Source organism: Macaca thibetana, chromosome 10, assembly GCF_024542745.1.
Source record: "Macaca thibetana thibetana isolate TM-01 chromosome 10, ASM2454274v1, whole genome shotgun sequence".
In the NCBI taxonomy this organism is placed as follows: Eukaryota; Metazoa; Chordata; class Mammalia; order Primates; family Cercopithecidae; genus Macaca; species Macaca thibetana.
Genome location: NC_065587.1, coordinates 8,900,502 through 8,917,284, shown reverse-complemented (window position 1 = coordinate 8,917,284; position 16,783 = coordinate 8,900,502). Strand labels below are relative to the sequence as shown.

The 16,783-nt window shown below is 54.3% G+C and overlaps 2 protein-coding genes across 5 annotated transcripts in view; both read right to left on the bottom strand.

Moving 5' to 3' along the window:
- Positions 1 to 16,783, bottom strand: part of SNU13 (small nuclear ribonucleoprotein 13) — a 335,885-nt gene that overhangs the window by 264,354 nt on the left and 54,748 nt on the right. The gene's annotated exons all lie outside the window — the stretch shown is intronic.
- Positions 6,031 to 15,715, bottom strand: CENPM (centromere protein M). Of its 4 annotated transcripts, none has more exons than XM_050806128.1 (6): positions 15,571 to 15,715; positions 14,974 to 15,053; positions 14,470 to 14,562; positions 13,132 to 13,211; positions 11,535 to 11,626; positions 6,031 to 6,482 (listed from the first exon to the last, which is right to left on the bottom strand). In XM_050806128.1, exons 1-6 carry the CDS (start codon positions 15,625 to 15,627, stop codon positions 6,342 to 6,344), a joined length of 543 nt encoding a protein of 180 aa, XP_050662085.1. In that variant the 5' UTR covers positions 15,628 to 15,715; the 3' UTR covers positions 6,031 to 6,341. The 4 variants fall into 4 exon arrangements, with proteins under 4 accessions (XP_050662085.1, XP_050662088.1, XP_050662086.1 ...); XM_050806129.1 differs by lacking the exon at positions 6,031 to 6,482 and adding an exon at positions 8,473 to 10,862 and having other exon boundaries at positions 15,571 to 15,692; XM_050806130.1 differs by lacking the exon at positions 6,031 to 6,482 and adding an exon at positions 8,473 to 10,838 and having other exon boundaries at positions 15,571 to 15,692.

Sequence of the window (16,783 nt, the reverse complement as noted above, 5' to 3'; positions counted from 1 at the left end):
TGGTCCCATTTTACAAAGAGGGAAAGCAGGCTAGAGAGCAAAGGGGCCCGCCAGGCAGCCCCTGAGCCTGCCACACTACACACCCCAGTGTGTCCTCTTCCTGTGTGTGGACAGCAGCAGGGAGAGGGGGTGGGGCTGAGGCCCAGGGGTCTGTGTCCTCACAGGGAGGCCGGCCAAGCATACTGGAGGAGGAGGGCTGGGGGACCCCTTGGGCCTGGCCAGCTCGCAGGGGCTCCAAGTACAGCTGGCATCCCCTTTGATGGAAGAGGGCGGTACAGGGAAGGCTGCCTCCTGTGCAGGTCTGGGGCTCTGGGAAGTACCCACCCACTCTCCCCCAGGAGCTGCCCTCAGCAGTCCCCGGTCCACAGCACCATACTCAGGTAGGACCCGCAGACTTAGGGTACATGACCTGGCAGCCCACCCCACTGTCTCCCTCAGCCCACAAGTGTGAGACTTTCTGTCACAGGGACTCTGCCTGTGTCCTTCTGGCCCCAAGGGACACTGGAGGGAAGGGGCTAAGCCAACAGAACCTTCCAGAAAAGGTCCCTTTGTGCTCCAGCCCTGCCAGCAGGCCTGGCCCAGCACCCCTGGTGTGTGTGGGTTGGGGGACAACTGTAACAGGGCGTTGTCTCAAGAACCCCCCGGCTCTCCTCGCCCACCAGCCTGCCAGCCTGCACCGAGCCACTGTCTGTGGAGGGTGAAAGGGCCGGCAGGGAGTCAGGCTCTTCAGTTTCTCTCCGAGCCTCACAAGACCTGAAGGGGGGGCAGGCAGTGGGGCTTGGAGAGGGAAGTGGGCTACCCCAAGTCACACTGCAGATCGGCCACAGACCCCAAGTCGATGGGACCCAGAGGCTGGGCCTGTTCCCACTGCACCACTTCCCCTCTGCAGCCGGGCTGCTCCTGCCTCTGCTCACCGGGGGTGCAGGAGACAGGAGGTCCAGGCTGCAGAGCCCCTCCTTGCTAGGAAGGTCCTGCCTCCTTGGCAGGGATGGGAACACCATCAGATTGGGGCCAGGACACTCAGGCCTGGACCACTGGCCATGGAGAATGTGAACTCTCCGGGGTCCCAAGGACTGCTCATAGCCAGGTGGACTGAGGGGGACAAATGAGTGTGTGACCCCGAGTCAGCTCTACTCCTCTAAGAGTGGGGCCCAAACACCACCTTCCTTCCGGCTTATAGGAGCATGGATGAGGCAGCTTCCAGGCCCAGCTGAAGAGGCGCCGCCTCCAGGAGCCTCAGCCCCCATTGCCAGCCTGTAGGCTGGGAATTCTTGTAGGGGGTTCTTGCCTGCCTTCAACAACGTCCTCCAATGTGACCACATCATGACCATGGCCACCCTGAGACATTTGACATTTGTTTAAAGCTTTATGTTCAAAATAATGGGCTTGAGGCCAGGAGTTTGAGACCAGCCTGGGCACCATAGCAAGACCCCATCTCTAAATAAATACATAAAATAGTGGCGTCTTCATTGCCAGTCCTCAACCAGCTAGGAAGAAAGGCATCAGTTAACCTGGTGGCATGCTACAGCTGAGGAACTGAGGCTTGCCAAGGGTGAGCGACCTGCCTGAGGTCACCCTACCAAGCAAGCAGCCAAGCCCAGCCGCTCCCATCTCCCTCCACCTCACCTCAGTACCAAGCACCAATTCCGGCACACACTGATCTTCCATTACTTCCCTCAGCCAAACTGTCTCCTGGACAATGCCACTGGGTCTCCAGATGGCACGAAGCAACCCCACTCTCTGGCCACCCATCCCCCGCCGTCCAGGGACAGCAGGTCTGAGGGCACCTGCCTGCCATTTAAGTGTGGCTCAGCTCTGCTGTGAGGCAGGGGCAGGCCAGCCCCCAACTCTAGAGGGGAGGCCTCTTGGTTCCAGGGCCCCTGCCAAGCTCGGCTGGGAGCTGGCGGCAGTGACAGCATTGTGTTCCCCAGTGCTTGGAAGGTTCCCAGACCCTTGGCTGGAGAATGCAATGCCACTTCTCTTGTTAAATGGTACCAGGTGGCAAGGAAAATGTGGCACAGGGACCTGAGAGAGGGGCCCCATGCAGGCCTGGGGGGAGGGGGTGTGGGGGAAGGCCTCTCCTCCTGGTCACCAGTAAAAAGTGACATCCCAGAAGAGCAGGCAGGCTGAGTCCACACTGCATTCCTCCCCTGCTTGGACCCCCATTCCACCAGCCCCCGCAAAGACCTACTCTAGCCTCCAGTTACCCTGCAAAGACACCCTTTCTGGACAAGGACAGAAGGGCCAAAGACAAGGTCATTCTCCGGGAAGGCGGGCCTTCCGGGCCTCTGCTGCTACTGCCCATCCCTTCAGGGACCAATGTGAAGGTTCACCTCTAGCCTCTTCCTTCTGCCCTGGAGCCACCCCTCCTCCAGCACAGAGGCTGGCTTCCCCAACCGAGTGCCCGAGGGGCTTCTTGCTGCTGGGGAAGGCCTGCTTAGGGCCAGTGCCTGCACCACTCTGCTCCCACGCTAAGGGCCTCTGCCCTTGGCCTATCCTGCCACCCCCTGCCCTCTCACGATGCTCAGTGTTCTAGTGGTCTCATCCCGAGGCAGGAACCATGGCTTGCAGACTGCTGCTTTCTGGGGGTACACGGGCTGTCTCCACCTTCTGTATTCTAGCTCAGGGCTTGCCCAGTGGAGATGCCCAAACCCCTTTTTTTTGAGATGGAGTCTCTGTCACCCAGGCCGGAGTGCAGTGATGCAATTTCAGCTCACTGCAACCTCTGCCTCCTGGGTTCAAGTGATTCTCCTGCCTCAGTCTCCCAAGTAGCTGGGATTACAGGCACATGACACCAAGCCCAGCTAATTTTGTATTTTTAGTAGAGGCAGGGTTTCACTGTGTTGCTCAGGCCGGTCTCGAACTCCTGACCTCAAGTGATCTGCCCACCTCAGCCTCCCAAAGTGCTGGGATTACAGGTGTGAGCCACTGCGCCCGGCCTTCAAACCTTTATTCAAGGATTAGGCACACAGAAAAACTGGAGAGAAGCAGAGGACTGGGGCTGGCTCTGCTGCCAGTTAGCTGTGTGACTGCGACACACTTCCCATGACAACGGTCTGTTTCATGAACTGTAAACTGGGGAAACATCATCTACCTCACAGGTCTGCTGTGTGAGAAGAGCTCTGTGAAGCATGACGTGCCCTGCAAATGTCAGGTGACATGTGGGGCCTCGACCGGAATCTACGTGGCTGAGGTCCTCAGCAGAGCCCAAGGGACTGCCAGGAAGTCAGGCAGGTGTCTACAAACCCTTACTGAGCACTAGGGGTGGGGCCCAAGCTAAGTTCCAGAAGGAACCTACAGAAAGGGGCAGACAGGGCCACATCCCCCGACACCTACGAGTTAGAAGGTGGCCCACCCCTCGGTGAAGGGCATGGGCCCAGCTGCAATGGTGACATCAAAGCAGAGAGGTCTTAGGCCAGCCGCAGTAACTCACACCTATAATCCCAGCACTTTGGGAGGCCGAGGCTAGCGGATCACGTGAGGTCGGGAATTTGAGACCAGCCTGACCAACATGGTGAAACGCCACGTCTACTAAAAATACAAAAATCAAGGCCGGGCGCGGTGGCTCAAGCCTGTAATCCCAGTACTTTGGGAGGCCGAGGCGGGTGGATCACGAAGTCAGGAGATCGAGACCATCCTGGCTAACATGGTGAAACCCCGTCTCTACTAAAAATACAAAAAACTAGCCGGGCGTGGTGGCGGGCGCCTGTAGTCCCAGCTACTCGGAGGCTGAGGCAGGAGAATGGCGTAAACCCGGGAGGCGGAGCTTGCAGTGAGCCGAGATCGCGCCACTGCACTCCAGCCTGGGTGACACAGCGAGACTCCGTCTCAAAAAAAAAAAAAAAAAAAAAAAAAAAACACAAAAATCAGCTGGGCATGGTGGTGCGCACCTGTAATCCCAGCACTCTGGGAGGCTGAGGTGGGCAGATCACCTGAGGTCGAGAGTTCAAGACCAGCCTGGCCAACATGGTGAAACCAGTCTCTACTAAAAATACAAAAATTAGCCAGGTTTGGTGGCAGGCGCCTGTAATCCTAGCTGCTCTGGAGGCTGAGGCAGGAGAATCGCTTGAACCAGGGAGCAGAGGTTGCAGTGAGTCGAGATCGCGCCACTGCACTCCAGCCTGGGTGACACAGCGAGACTCCACCCCCATCAACCAAAAAAAAAAAAAAAAATGCAGAGAGGCCGCAAGGTGCTGGTGCAGTGCTGCCCAGGATTTCAACTGGGGTCCATCCTGAGGCCTGAGGCTGGTGGGCACTCCCTGGCACACACAGGGTTAATGTGGGGAGGGCATTGTCAGGTTCCAAGGGAGTCAGGACCCAGCTCTCTTCCTGAAGTTTCTCCCTCCAGACACCCCCTTCACCCACAAGCTCCCACGTGCCAAGCCCGCTCTGTGCAGTGGCAGGAGCTTTGACCTGGCTATGGGGTTTCTAGAGTCCAGTTCTGATGCCTCTACAATCTCCAATGAGACCCAAGGGAGAAGGAAAGCAACTGTCACTGCACAATCTCTCGCCATCAACCCCAAAACGAGACCTCCAGCCAGCTTCTCTTACTTTTTGCAAAGTTCTGACAGTGGTGTAATTCCTAATTTGCACCAGTTTTTGAACTCTGCTGTGTGATTTCTTTTTTGGAGACAGTCTCCCTCTGTTGCACGGGCTAGAGTGCAGTGGCACGATCTCGGCTCACTGCAACCTCCGCCTCCCGGGTTCAAGCAATTTTCCCGCCCCAGTCTCCTAAGTAGCTGGGACTACAGGCGCAGGCTGCCACGCCTGGCTAATTTTTTGTATTTTAGTGGAGATAGGGTTTCACCATGTTGCCCAGGCTAGTCACGAACTCCTGAGCTCAGGCAATCCGCCCGCCTCAGCTTCCCATGTGATTTCAAATAGTTACTGTTCACTGAGTACCTACCTAGCAAGGTGCAAGGCATTAACACATTATGAACACAGCAACCTACACACAGGCATTGGGGGGGGTCACACGGTCCCAGGCATGTCCCCCATCATCTCATTCAATCCTCACAATGTGACAAGGTGAGCAGAACATCTCCATTCACATGAGGAAACAGCTCCAAGAGGCAACAACCACGTTCTATGACAGCAGGGCCAGGAGGCGAGTCTGATTGGCTTCCTGAGTTCAAGCTCCCCTTACCCCGCCCCACTCTTTTTTTTTTTTTGAGACAGAGTCTCACTCAGTCGCCCAGGCTGGAGTGCAGTGGCACGATCTCGGCTCACTGCAAGCTCTGCCTCCCAGGTTCACACCATTCTCCTGTCTCAGCCTCCCAAGAAGCTAGGACTACAGGCGCCCACCACCACACCTGGCTAATTTTTTTGTACTTTTAGTAGAGACAGGGTTTCACCGTGTTAGCCAGGATGGTCTTGATCTCCTGACCTTGTGATCTGCCCGCCTCTACCTCCCAAAGTGCTAGGATTACAGGCGTGAATCACCGCGCCCAGACTTTTTTTTTTTTTTGAGACAGAGTCTCGCTCTGCTGCCCAGGCAGTGGCATGATCTCGGCTCAACACAACCTCTGCCTTCCAGGTTCAAGTGATTCTGCTTCAGCCTCCCGAGTAGCTGGGACTACAGGTCCGTGTCACCATGCCTGGCTGATTTTTATATTTTTAGTAGAGACAGGGTTTCACTATGTTGGCCAGGCTGGTCTCACTTTTTTTTTTTTTTTTGAGGTGGAGTCTCACTCTGTTGTCCAGGCTGGAGTGCAGTGGCGCAATCTCAGCTCACTGCAACCTCCGCCTCCCGGGTTCAAGTGATTCTCCTGCCTCAGCCTCCTAAGTAGCTGGGACTACAGGCACCCACCACCATGTCCAGCTAATTTTTGTATTTTTGTAGAGATGGGGTTTCACCATGTTGGCCAGGCTGGTCTCAAATCCCTGATCTCAAGTGATCCACCCACCTTGGCCTCCCAAAGTGTTGGTATTACAGGCGTGAGCCTCTGCACCCGGCCCACCCTGCCCTACTCTTTAATTGTTCTGAGTCAGTTTCCTTACCTATAAAGTGAATGAGACCAGTGATTTCTCAACTTTTTTTAGTCACAGACCTTTTATTCGAAGGAAACCTTAAATAGAGATGTAACACGCCAGCTGCTTAAAGACACAAGGCTCTGCAAGAGTGAGTGTGGGAGTGGGAGGGGGCTGGAGTCCCACCAGCTGGGCCCCCTCGTTGCTTCTGCCTAGCTCTCCCTGCTGGAGCACAGGTGCTACAGGGAACCTTCCCAACCACTGGAAGCTGAGCCTGGGCCTGTCAAGCCCTGACTGGACATCCTCAACAGAGAATGTTTATGGAGTCAGCACGAAGCCATGGGGAGAGGCAGCCCAGGGGCCAGTCGCCCTCACAGGTCCTCCAGGGAGGGGCCCTCAGAGCTTCTCAGCAGGGACAGCAGGTTCAGAGCTGAGACACCGGGCACGTGGCCAGCGCAGATCTGCAGCATGCGCACCAGGCGCTGCGCCATGGTGGCCCGAAAGCCTTCCACCTGCGGGGAGAGCAGAGAACAGCAGTGAGACAGAATGCAGTGGCTGGCCCTGCTCCCTCACTCAGAGCAGCTGCAGGGGCTGCCAGAGCAGGGCTGAGGGGGGGGGACTCGGGGGTAGCTCAGGTCATCACTGCCCATCACAGCCATGCCCTCATTCATGCCACACCTCAGAGTAACTTCCAACTGCCTCAGCTTGCCCAAACCTTCAGACAACCTCCAGAGACATCCAGAGCCTGACCTCCTGCTCAAGAGGAAATGAAGGCTTAGCAAGGCTGGCTAGGTCGAACAAACTGTCAAGGATCACCCAGCTAGTGACTCCAGAGCTGCGCTCTGAACAAGGGCTGCCTCCAACCAATGCCCGGGCAGCTCGGGCCCCAGAGGCTCAAGACCAGGGAGCAGAAGATACTCACAGGGATGGGATGGAGGGAGGGAGAACGGGTGGCCCTCACCACAGATAAGGTGCCATCAAAAAGGAATGGGCCTGGGGGAGCTGTGGGGCCAGAGAGGGACAAGACTGCTCCAGGCCCGGGCACAGATGCTCTAGACATGTCTGCTGGAAGATCACGATGCTGGCCAGTGTCTTCCCCTGTCCGACATGTGGCCTCAGAAGCATCTTACCTTGTTTCCTCTCTAGCTGGGGGCAGGTTGGGGTGTCACCACCCACCCAAAGTAGAGACCAGGGTATCCTCAACTTCCCTGCTCTTACTCCCACCGCTTGCTACCATGACCTCCTTGGTATTAGACCCAGCAGCAGCTTCTCAGTCCTCACCGCACTGGCGCTATTGACAGAGTCCACCACAGCTGTTTACTCCCTCCTTGAAACGCTTTTTCTGCCTGGCTCCCAGGCCCCCGCACTCACCCAGGGTTCCGCTCCCACACAGGCGGCTCCCTCGCCTTTGCCCAGCATCTACATGCTGGGGCTCCAGAGCTCGGTCCTTGGATCTCTTCTCCCACACTCAGTCCCCCGGTGACCTCATCCAGTTCTGTGGCTTTAAAACCACCCAGTTGCTAATAACACCCAAATTACACCTCCAGGTCTTCCCTCTGAATGTCACACATGTATGCAGCTATTGACTTGATTTCTCCACCCAGGTGGCTAATAGACCCCTTAATCTTTGCATGCCAAAAGTAGAGCCCCTGAAGCCCCCAAAACCTGCTCCTCCTGCAGGCTTCCTTAGCTCAGCCAAAGACAACTCCATCCTTCCAGTCAGCTGGCAAAACCTTCAGAGTCAGCGAGGACTCCTCTTTCTCTCATGCCTCACATTCTGGCCACAGAGCAGTTGGCTGGCTCCATCCTAGAAGCAGCCAGTGTCATAGACTATCCCACCATCCTTTTTCCTGGCCAGCACTGAGTCCATGCTTAACTCCCCTAGAAAGAGCCTCCAGGCCGGGCACGGTGGCTCACGCCTGTAATCCCAGCACTTTGGGAGGCTGAGGCGGGCGGATCAGGAGGTCAGGAGTTTGAGACCAGCCTGGCCAATATGGTGAAACCCCGTCTCTACTAAAAATACAAAAATTAGCCGGGCATGGTGGTGGGCGCCTGTAATCCCAGCTACTCGAGAGGCTGAGACAGAAGAATCACTTGAACCCCAGAAGCGGAGGTTGCAGTGAGCCGAGATCGCGCCATTGTACTCCAGCCTGGGCAGCAGAGCGAAAGTCTGCCTCAAAAAAAAAAAAAAAAAAAAAAAGCCTCCAGACCTGTCTCTCTGCCCTAGTTTCCCTTCAGCCCACTCTCCTCCCAGCAGCCAAAGGGGTCCATTTAAAACCCAAGTCAGGCCACATCCCTCCCTGGCCCTGAGCCCTCCAGCAGCTCCCGACCAGGCTCCACTGATCCAGCCCCACCATTCCTGATTTCTACACCCCAACCCGTCCTTTGCTGTTGTGCTGCAGCCACCCAGGCCTCCCTGCCAGACCTTGAGCACACCAGGCAAGTTCCACACTCGACCCATGCACTTGCTGTTCTTCCTGCCACGAGGTATCTCCATGGCCTGCCCGCCTACTTCCTTCAGGTCTTTATTTATTTAAAAGTCCTGTTTGCAGGGGCGTTCCCTGGTCACCCTGCCTAACTCTTGCCTGTTTACCACCACCTGACACGCCACGCCTCTACTTTCCAGCACCTCATTTACCCTGTTTGTTTCCTTGACTAGAACAAAGCTGGGGCTTTTTTTGTTTTGTTTTGAGACAGAGTCTCGCTTTGTCACCCAGGCTGGAGTGCAGTGGCGCCATCTTGGCTCACTGCAACTTCTGCCTCCCAGGTTCAAGCGACTCTTGTGCCTCAGTCCCCTGAGTAGCTGGGATTACAGGAGCGTGCCACCATGCCCAGCTAATTTTTGTATTTTTAGTAAAGACTGGGTTTCACCATGTTGGCCAGGCTGGTCTCAAACTCCTGACCTCAGGTGATCCTCCCACGTCGGCCTCCCTGGGATTAGAGGCGTGAGCTATAGCGCCCAGCAGGAAGCTGAGGTTTTTGACTGTTTTGTTCCGTGCTGTGTCCCTGGAGCCTAGAACAGTGCTTGGCACCACAGAAACTCAGGAAGTGTTAATAAATCCTCTCACTCTAAGTTTGGTGGACTTTGTTCCCAAAATCTATCTCCAGGTCCACAACTTGCCTCTTGCAGCAGCCTTGACCCAGCCTCCTGCCTCTGGCCAGGCTTCCTCCAATCCACGTCACTCCAGAGACATGACCCAAATGCCCAGGTCTGACCACAGTCATGACTTTGCCCATGACATCCAGGAAGAAATGACCTAATTCTACCACCAGGCTCCCAAAGCTCAGCAAATCCTTCTGCTGTTGCGTGTGTTACATGTCTGCTTATTTCATGAGATTCTGAGAGGGGAGGGCCAATATCTGAGTCATTTGTGTTCCCAGGGCCCAGCACAGAGCCCTACCAGCAGACCTAGGCAGTTATCTCACTGGGCCAATCATACACCTTCCTGTATTTCCTCATCAATGAAACGGGGCTGGTAATTCCTGCCATGCAAAGGCCTCAAGATATATGGTGGGGCTCAAACTCAATTATTCAGAAGAGTGTTCTAAAGAGGACAACACCAGCATGAAGAGGGAGGCCTGTTCAAACCCTGGGCGCTCCATCTGAGGGATGCAGGCCTATGTTCTGAGCAGGCATTTCTGCAGCTCCTGCTGCAGCTAGAACCAGGCTGGGGCCTCCTGCTTCCTGCCCAGGCCATGAAAGAACCCAGGACCTGGTCTGGCCCGCCACCTCATGGCCACAGACAGAATTGCACCACTTGTCACAAGGTGAGCAGGCACCATTGTCCCCCACCAGCACCTGAACTATGGAGCAAAGATCGTGATTCCCCTTTAGAGATGAGAAAACTAATGCTCTGTGGCAGGCAAAGTGACCTAATCAAGGTCACATGGTCAGCAGGCTAGGAAAGGAGAACAGCTGGCTCTACCCCTCACTCATGAGCTGTGTGACCCTGAGCAAGTCACCTCGTCTCTCTGGGAGGAAAGCCTGGCAGGTGAAGGCACTTCAGGTGTGCCCAGGCCTCAGGGTCCCATCTATGAGATCAGAGTGCTGGTCTGGTCAGGCGCTCGAAAAGTAGTCATCAAATAGGAAAACAAATGCATGAGTCAAGTGTGTATCGTGATCGATGCAGCGACTGAGGGGCAGGCCTAACGGCTGCTGCCACATGATGAGACCTGCCCAATCCTAATGTGATATGAAAACATCCCCATTTCTACGGTGACAGCCACAGACTGCTATCCTCTGAATTCTGCCCTTAGACCAGAGGAGTGCCGAAACTAGGATAAGGGACCCCGGTCTAGACAGTGGCGACGGATTGGTGGTGACAGATCGTGTGCTCACTCGGTTCTCCCTGCATTTCATCACTTTGCTTTTGGTAACAGGCACAAGACCCAGAACAGAGCAGAAACACAACTCTTCAAAATGTATCTCAAAACCAATGAATAGGTTTCCAAAGGAATGGAGCAGGCCTGGCGCGTGGGTGTGGCAGTGTGGGCCCTGGGGCCCCTCAGTAGACCCCTCGGGGGGGAGCACATCAACTCCTGCTGAGGCCTCTGTAGCAAAAAGTCATCAGGATTTATCCTGCATAAAAAGGGGCTAAAGGCCAGGCGCGGTGGCTCATGCCTGTAATCCCAGCACTTTGGGAGGCTAAAGTGGGAGGATCGCTTGAGGCCAGGAGTTCAAGACCAGTGTGGGGAACACAGCAAGACCTCATCTCTACATTAAAAAGTAAATAAATAAATAAATACTTAGCTAGGTGCGGTGGTGCACGCTTGTAGTCCTAGTTACTCAGTAGGCTGAGGTGGGAGGTTCACTTGAGCCCAGGAGCTCAAGTCTGCAGTGAGCCATGATCACACCACTGCACTCCAGCCTGGGCAACAGAGCAATATCTTATCTAAAACAACAACAACAACAACAACAAAAAGGCTACTTTCCTACCCCTCATGATTAGTTACACCTTGTGGGAAACACCAATAGAATCCAGTCGGGGCAGAACACCCTACATATCCATCCAACCATCTACCCGCCCACCCAACAAACATCCCTACCGCCTGCTGGGTACCCTGGCTTGGGATGGGACTAGACAAGGTCTGAAATACAGAGAGTTAAGGCCAAATCAGGCATTCTGACTCCCAGGGGACACAAGGATGCACCAGGTAATGAGACGGACATACGCCTGGCCTCAATCATTTACACCCCAGCAGGAGAGGAGACTCACAGATACATACACGTAAGACTTAGTTATAACTAAGCATGCAGAAACTCAGCAAAAGGAAAAGCAGGGCAGCACGTGCTAGAGCCTGGCATATAAGATGCACTCCAGATGAAAGCACATCACCCCCGCTTCACACCTGTGTACTCCAAGGCTCAGGGTGACCTGCCCAGGTCACAGCCAGTAAACAGAAACGTCAGGACTCAAACCAGGATCCTGTCTCCCTCCACTTCAGAAGCTGCCTCGCTCGGATACTGAGTCCTTCGATAACCACTCCCGACGTGCCCACTGTGTGCTGACCACCCTTTCCCCGCACCCGAGTGTAGTGTTGGTCTCTGTGATCAGCATGCTCACCTCCAGGTCACAGTAGAGCAGGGGGCTTTGGTAGGTGTGGGCCAGCTTCACCACGGTGTGCCGGTGAATGCTGCAGTGGCTCTCCCGCCCAGCTGGAAAGAAGTCATGAGTGCTATAGCTGCAATCTCTACCTTCCTGGCTGGAATTCAGGAAGTGCTGGGCAGAGTCCCTCACTTCCCCACTCTTTGGCTCAGTTTCTTTCTATTCTGAGGGTGACAGTCCTATTCTACTTTCTTTTCTAGGTAGTCAAGAATATCAAATTAGACAATGAAGATAATAATAGCTCCTACCCCACTGAGTCACTCTAGAATCAGTGAGTTGACATCTAGAAATTGCTTGGCCTGCATTTGCTCATCAAAGCTTCTTGAGAATTATCTGTGCCGTGCCAGGCGCTCTGCTCAAGGAGCTAACAGTTCAGCTGGAAGGGCAGACAGGTCAGACACCTCATGCATGCCGCAGAGACACCAGGGCTGAGTTTTGAGGTATTTGTAGGGGTTAGCAAGATAAAGAAGAGGAAACGTATTTGAGAGCAGCCTAGAGTAAACAAAAAGAGACGGGCCGGCTGGGTGCGGTGGCTCACGCCTGTAATCCCACCACTTTGGGAGGCCGAGGCGGGCGGATACCTGAAGTCAGGAGTTCAAGACTAGCCTGGCCAACATGGAGAAACCCCATCTATACTAAAATACAAAAATTAGCTGGGCATGATGGCGGGTGCCTGAAATCCCAGCTATTCGGGAGGCTAAGATGGGAGAATCGCTTGAACCCCGGAGACTCGGTGGTTGCACCGAGCCGAGATCATGCCACAGCACTCTAGCCTGGGCAGCTGAGCAAGACTCCAACTCAAAAAAAAAAAAGGTTGGGCCCTGCAACAGGACTTACCTAGGTGTGAACCTTGGCTCTACCACTTTTTATCTCTTTTTATCTAGGGGCCTTGGGCAACTTAACCTCATGACTCTAAAACGGAGGTAATAATACCTACCTCAAACATTAATATGAAAACAAAGCAATTACAGTGTCTGCCTCACAGTGAGAGCTCAAAAGAGGTTAGCCATTATTATTTTCACTGTTAATATTACAAAGTCTCAGGAACAGAAGCTGACCCAGAGAAGGAGAGTAACCGGAGATGAGACCAGCCCAGAAGGCAGACGCCAAACTGCAAAGTGCTTTGTGTCTTTAGAGTTTGGATTTTACTGAAAGCCACAGGCAACCACTAGGCAACTCCAAGCAACAGCAGAGTTATCTGCTCAGATTCACTCTTACGCTGACAACAGGTCAGATTCCAAAGTATGTGTATATATGTTCTTTCGGTTTTTAAATTTAACTTTTAAGTTCCGGGGTATATGTGCAGATTTGTTATGTAGGTAAACTTGTGTCATCGGGTTTGTTGTACAGATTGTCACCCAGGTATTAAGCCTAGTACCCATTAGTTATTTTTCCTGATCTTCTCCTTTCTCCTGCCCTCCATCCTCTGATAGGCCCCAGTGTGTGTAAAATACATGTTCTTTCCATCACCCAGGGTGCCTCAGCGAGAAGCCTATCCCCGCCCCAGCTTTCCCTTGGCTGGGGGTGGGCGGTAACAGGCGAAGGACGTACTTACCACCTGTGGCAAGGAAACACACCTTCCCCAAGAAGAAGCTGGCATCCACATGGCGCAGGGACTCCTCGGTGTTCTGGAGGCTGGGGTGGCCAGGCCAGAGTGAGAAAACACACCAGAGAACAAAACTTTACAACAGAGAAGGCAGAAGCCCTTGCTTCTCTGATCCTAGAGGCCAGAGAATGACAAGAGGGTGACATTCTCTGGAGAAATACTTTGTCCTTTTTTTTGGGGGGGGGATGGAGTTTCACTGTCACCCAGGCTGGAATGCAGTAGTGCGATCTTGGCTCACTGCAATGTCCACCTCCTAGGTTCAAGTGATTCTCCTGCCTCAGCCTCCTGAGTAGCTGGGATTACAGGTGCATGCCACCACGCTCAGCTAGTTTTTGTATTTTTAGTAGAGACACGGTTTGCCATGTTGGCCAGGCTAGTCTCAAAATCCTGACCTCAAGCGATCCACCAGTCTTGGTCTCCCAAAGTGGCATGAGCCACCATGCCCCATTATGTCCTTTAATGTTTTTTAAAAATAATTTCAACTTTTATTTTAGATTCAGGGGGTACATGTACAGGTTTATTACATGGGTATACCATGTGATGCTGAGGCTTGGGGTACAAATGATCCCATCACCCAGGTACTGAGCATAGGACCTAATAGTTTTTCAATCGTTGCCCCCTCCCTCCTTCCCTGCTCTAGTAGTCCCCAATGTCTATTGTTGCCATCTTTGTGTCCATGAGGACCCCATGTTTAGCCCCCACTTACAAGTGAGAACATGTAGTACTTGATTTTCTGCTCCTGTGTTAATTCACTTAGCATAATGGCCTCTAGCTGCATCCAGGTTGCTGCAAAGGTTATGCTTTCATTCTTTATTATAGGTGGACTTTAATTTTTTTTTTTTTTTTTGAGACAGAGTCTCGCTTTGTTGCCCAGGCTGGAGTGCAGTGGCCCGATCTCGGCTCACTGCAACCTCCACCTCCTGGGTTCAAGCAATTCTGCCTCAGCCTCCCGAGTAGCTGAGACTACAGGTGCAAGCCACCACGCCCGGCTAATGTTTTGCATTTTAGTAGAGACGGGGTTTCACCATGTTGCCCTGGCTGGTCTCAGGCAATCTGCCCACCTCGGCCTCCCAAAGTGCTGAGATTACAGGTGTGAGCCACTGTGCCTGGCCGTTGTCTTTTAAACACTGTGCACTGGCCACTGCCTCCTCTTTCCTCACCCTGTAGGATTGACCTCAGACAGCCTCTCCCATCCTCACCACTTCCATCACAAGTTAGGTCACTCTCCCAGCACAGTTCTGAGCCAGGCCTGCCTAAGCCCTGACTGCCCCTTCCTCTGGCTCTCACCTGTATTTGCTGTGAAGATTAACCACAAACACGATCAGGTCAATTCGTGGCCGATTCACACTGGAGGGCAAAGGGAGGGACTTTGCCAAGTGGCTGAAAAACAGGAAATTGCAGGACTCAAGATAACCGTACCGCCTTCACAGCGACCGTTTAAATGGTGCCCTTCATGGGGAAAGAGGCCGTCAAGGGTTCCCCACCTCATCCTAGCCACCCGAGGCTCTTGCGGCCACAACTCCTTGGGCCAGCACAGAGGCAGGACTCGGCCGGTCCTATTCACATTACTCCTGTCTGATTCCCTCTGCCAGAAAGGGCCTCTGTTTAGTCACCACCTCGGCAAGGGGAGGTTGGGATATAAGACGGCATGGGCCTAGCCAGCTACGCTGCATGCTGGGAGAAGGACCAGCCTCAGAGGAGGGGGCGCTGGGCTTCGGGGTTTAGCAGCTAGGACTGAATCCCTCTGGAGTGAGAGACACGTGGGCCCAGGCCACAGCCGCGGCTACTTACACCTTCAGCTCGGAGGCGCAGTCCTCCTTGAGCATCGACTCCGCCAGCTGCTGCAGAAGAGCATCCTCCGTGCCTACCAGCTGCGCAGGGAGAGAGAGCGGACCGTCGAGCCCGAGGCACAGCAACCCCTGGGGAGGGCCTGGCCCTTCGACCCACTCCCGGGGAGATCGGGCCGCCGCCAGCAGGCGGCTCCGAGGACATTTCCCGAGAAGTGGACCCCGCGATGCGGCACAGGCTGGGGTCCTGAGGTTTGGACCCGCTGCAGGCCTGTGGGCACCGCACTCTCTACTACCCGATCCTCGTTTAGACCGCCGGCCTCTCCAGGAGACCCCCAGACGCGGAAAAACCAAATCCAGGCGCGGGAACCCGCTAATCAGAAGATGGGAAGGGCCCGCCGAGCACCTATTGGTGGGTGCGTCTCTCAACCTTAGAGAGCGGCTACTCCGATTGGTTCAGAGCGTGGCTCTCCGCCTTTTCCCCGTCCCGCTACGGTAGCGCTCGCTGGCTCGGCGCCTTAGGGAGCTCAGTTGACCTAGTGGCTGAAGCGCCGCCCAGGAGGTAAAGGCCGGCGGGGGAAGCGGGGCCGCCGGCACCTACCAAGATGGTGGCCGTGTTCAGGCTGGGCAGTTTGTCCAGCGGCCTCAACACCGACATCACAGCCTCAAGGCCGACCGCCGCTCCTGCTGTGCGCGCCGATCTTTCAAACCGCCCTGAGTCCCGCCCCTAGAGCGCGGCCTGGGGGCACGTACCTCCTTATAGGCGGGGCTTCGCGGGACGGGACTGGGCCTCTTAAAGGAACCGAACGTTTATCTCCTTTTCTGAGGGGCATTCCAGCACCACCCGCGGAACACGTGGTGGACAGGCCTTTTGTTCCATGCTCCACAGTAAGCAGATTTGTAGTGATTTCTTTGTACACTTTCGTTCATTCATGCTCATACACAGTATTTTTTTTTTTTTTTTTTTGAGACGGAGTCTCGCTCTGGGGCCCAGACAGGAGTGCAATGTGCGCGATTTCGGTTCACTACAACCTCTGCCTCCTGGGTTTAAGCGATTCTCCTGCCTCAGCCTCCAGAGGAGCTGGGATTACAGGCGTGCGTCACCACGCCTGATTTATTTTTGTATTTTTAGTAAAGATGGGATTTCCCCAGCTTGCCCAGGCTAGTCTCAAACTCCTGGCCTCAAGTGATCCTCGTGCCTCGGCCTCCTGAAGTGCTGAGATTACAGACGTGAGCCACCGTGCCTGGTCTTTTTTTTTTTTTTTTTTTTTTTTTTTTTTTTTTTGAGTTGGAGTGTCACTCTGTTGCCCAGGCTGGAGTATAGTGACATGATCATAGCTCACTACAGCTTCAAACTCCTGGGCTCAAGTAATCTTCCTGGCTTAGCCTCCTGAGTAGCTGGAACTACAGGCAAGTGCCACCAAGCGGATCTGGCCATGTTGCCCGGGCGGCTCTTAAACTACTGGCCTCAAGCAGTCCTCCTGCTTCAGCCTCCTGAATAGCTGGGACTACCGATGCACATCAGCAGGCCCTGCCAATTTACTGCTTTTATAGCGAGTGGTGAGCATGCTGTTCTTTGTCGGGTGGGAGACTTTAGCTCATCTTTCAAGGTTCCTTGCTGCAAACGCAGCCTGGGTACAGAGCTGTCGGGGTCTTGCTTTCTTGGCATACCCAGCAAGAACATGCAGGGACGCCCAGGGCCCATTGCAAACTGGTTCTCCCAACAGTTATATAGTAACTTGTTAATTGTCTCTCCATCTAAAATGTAAGAAACAAGCAGTTAGAGACTTTGTCACTTTGTATGTCCAGCACTC

Bases quoted from the DNA above. Each gene is read 5' to 3' on its own strand.
- CENPM (XM_050806128.1), bottom strand. From the start codon at position 15,627: ATGTCGGTGTTGAGGCCGCTGGACAAACTGCCCAGCCTGAACACGGCC. The intron at 13,212-14,469 runs GTGAGAGCCAGA...TGGCCACCCCAG, and splicing joins AATCTTCACAGCAAATACAG to CCTCCAGAACACCGAGGAGT. The intron at 6,483-11,534 runs GTGAGCATGCTG...CTCTCCCCGCAG, and splicing joins TGCTCTACTGTGACCTGGAG to GTGGAAGGCTTTCGGGCCAC.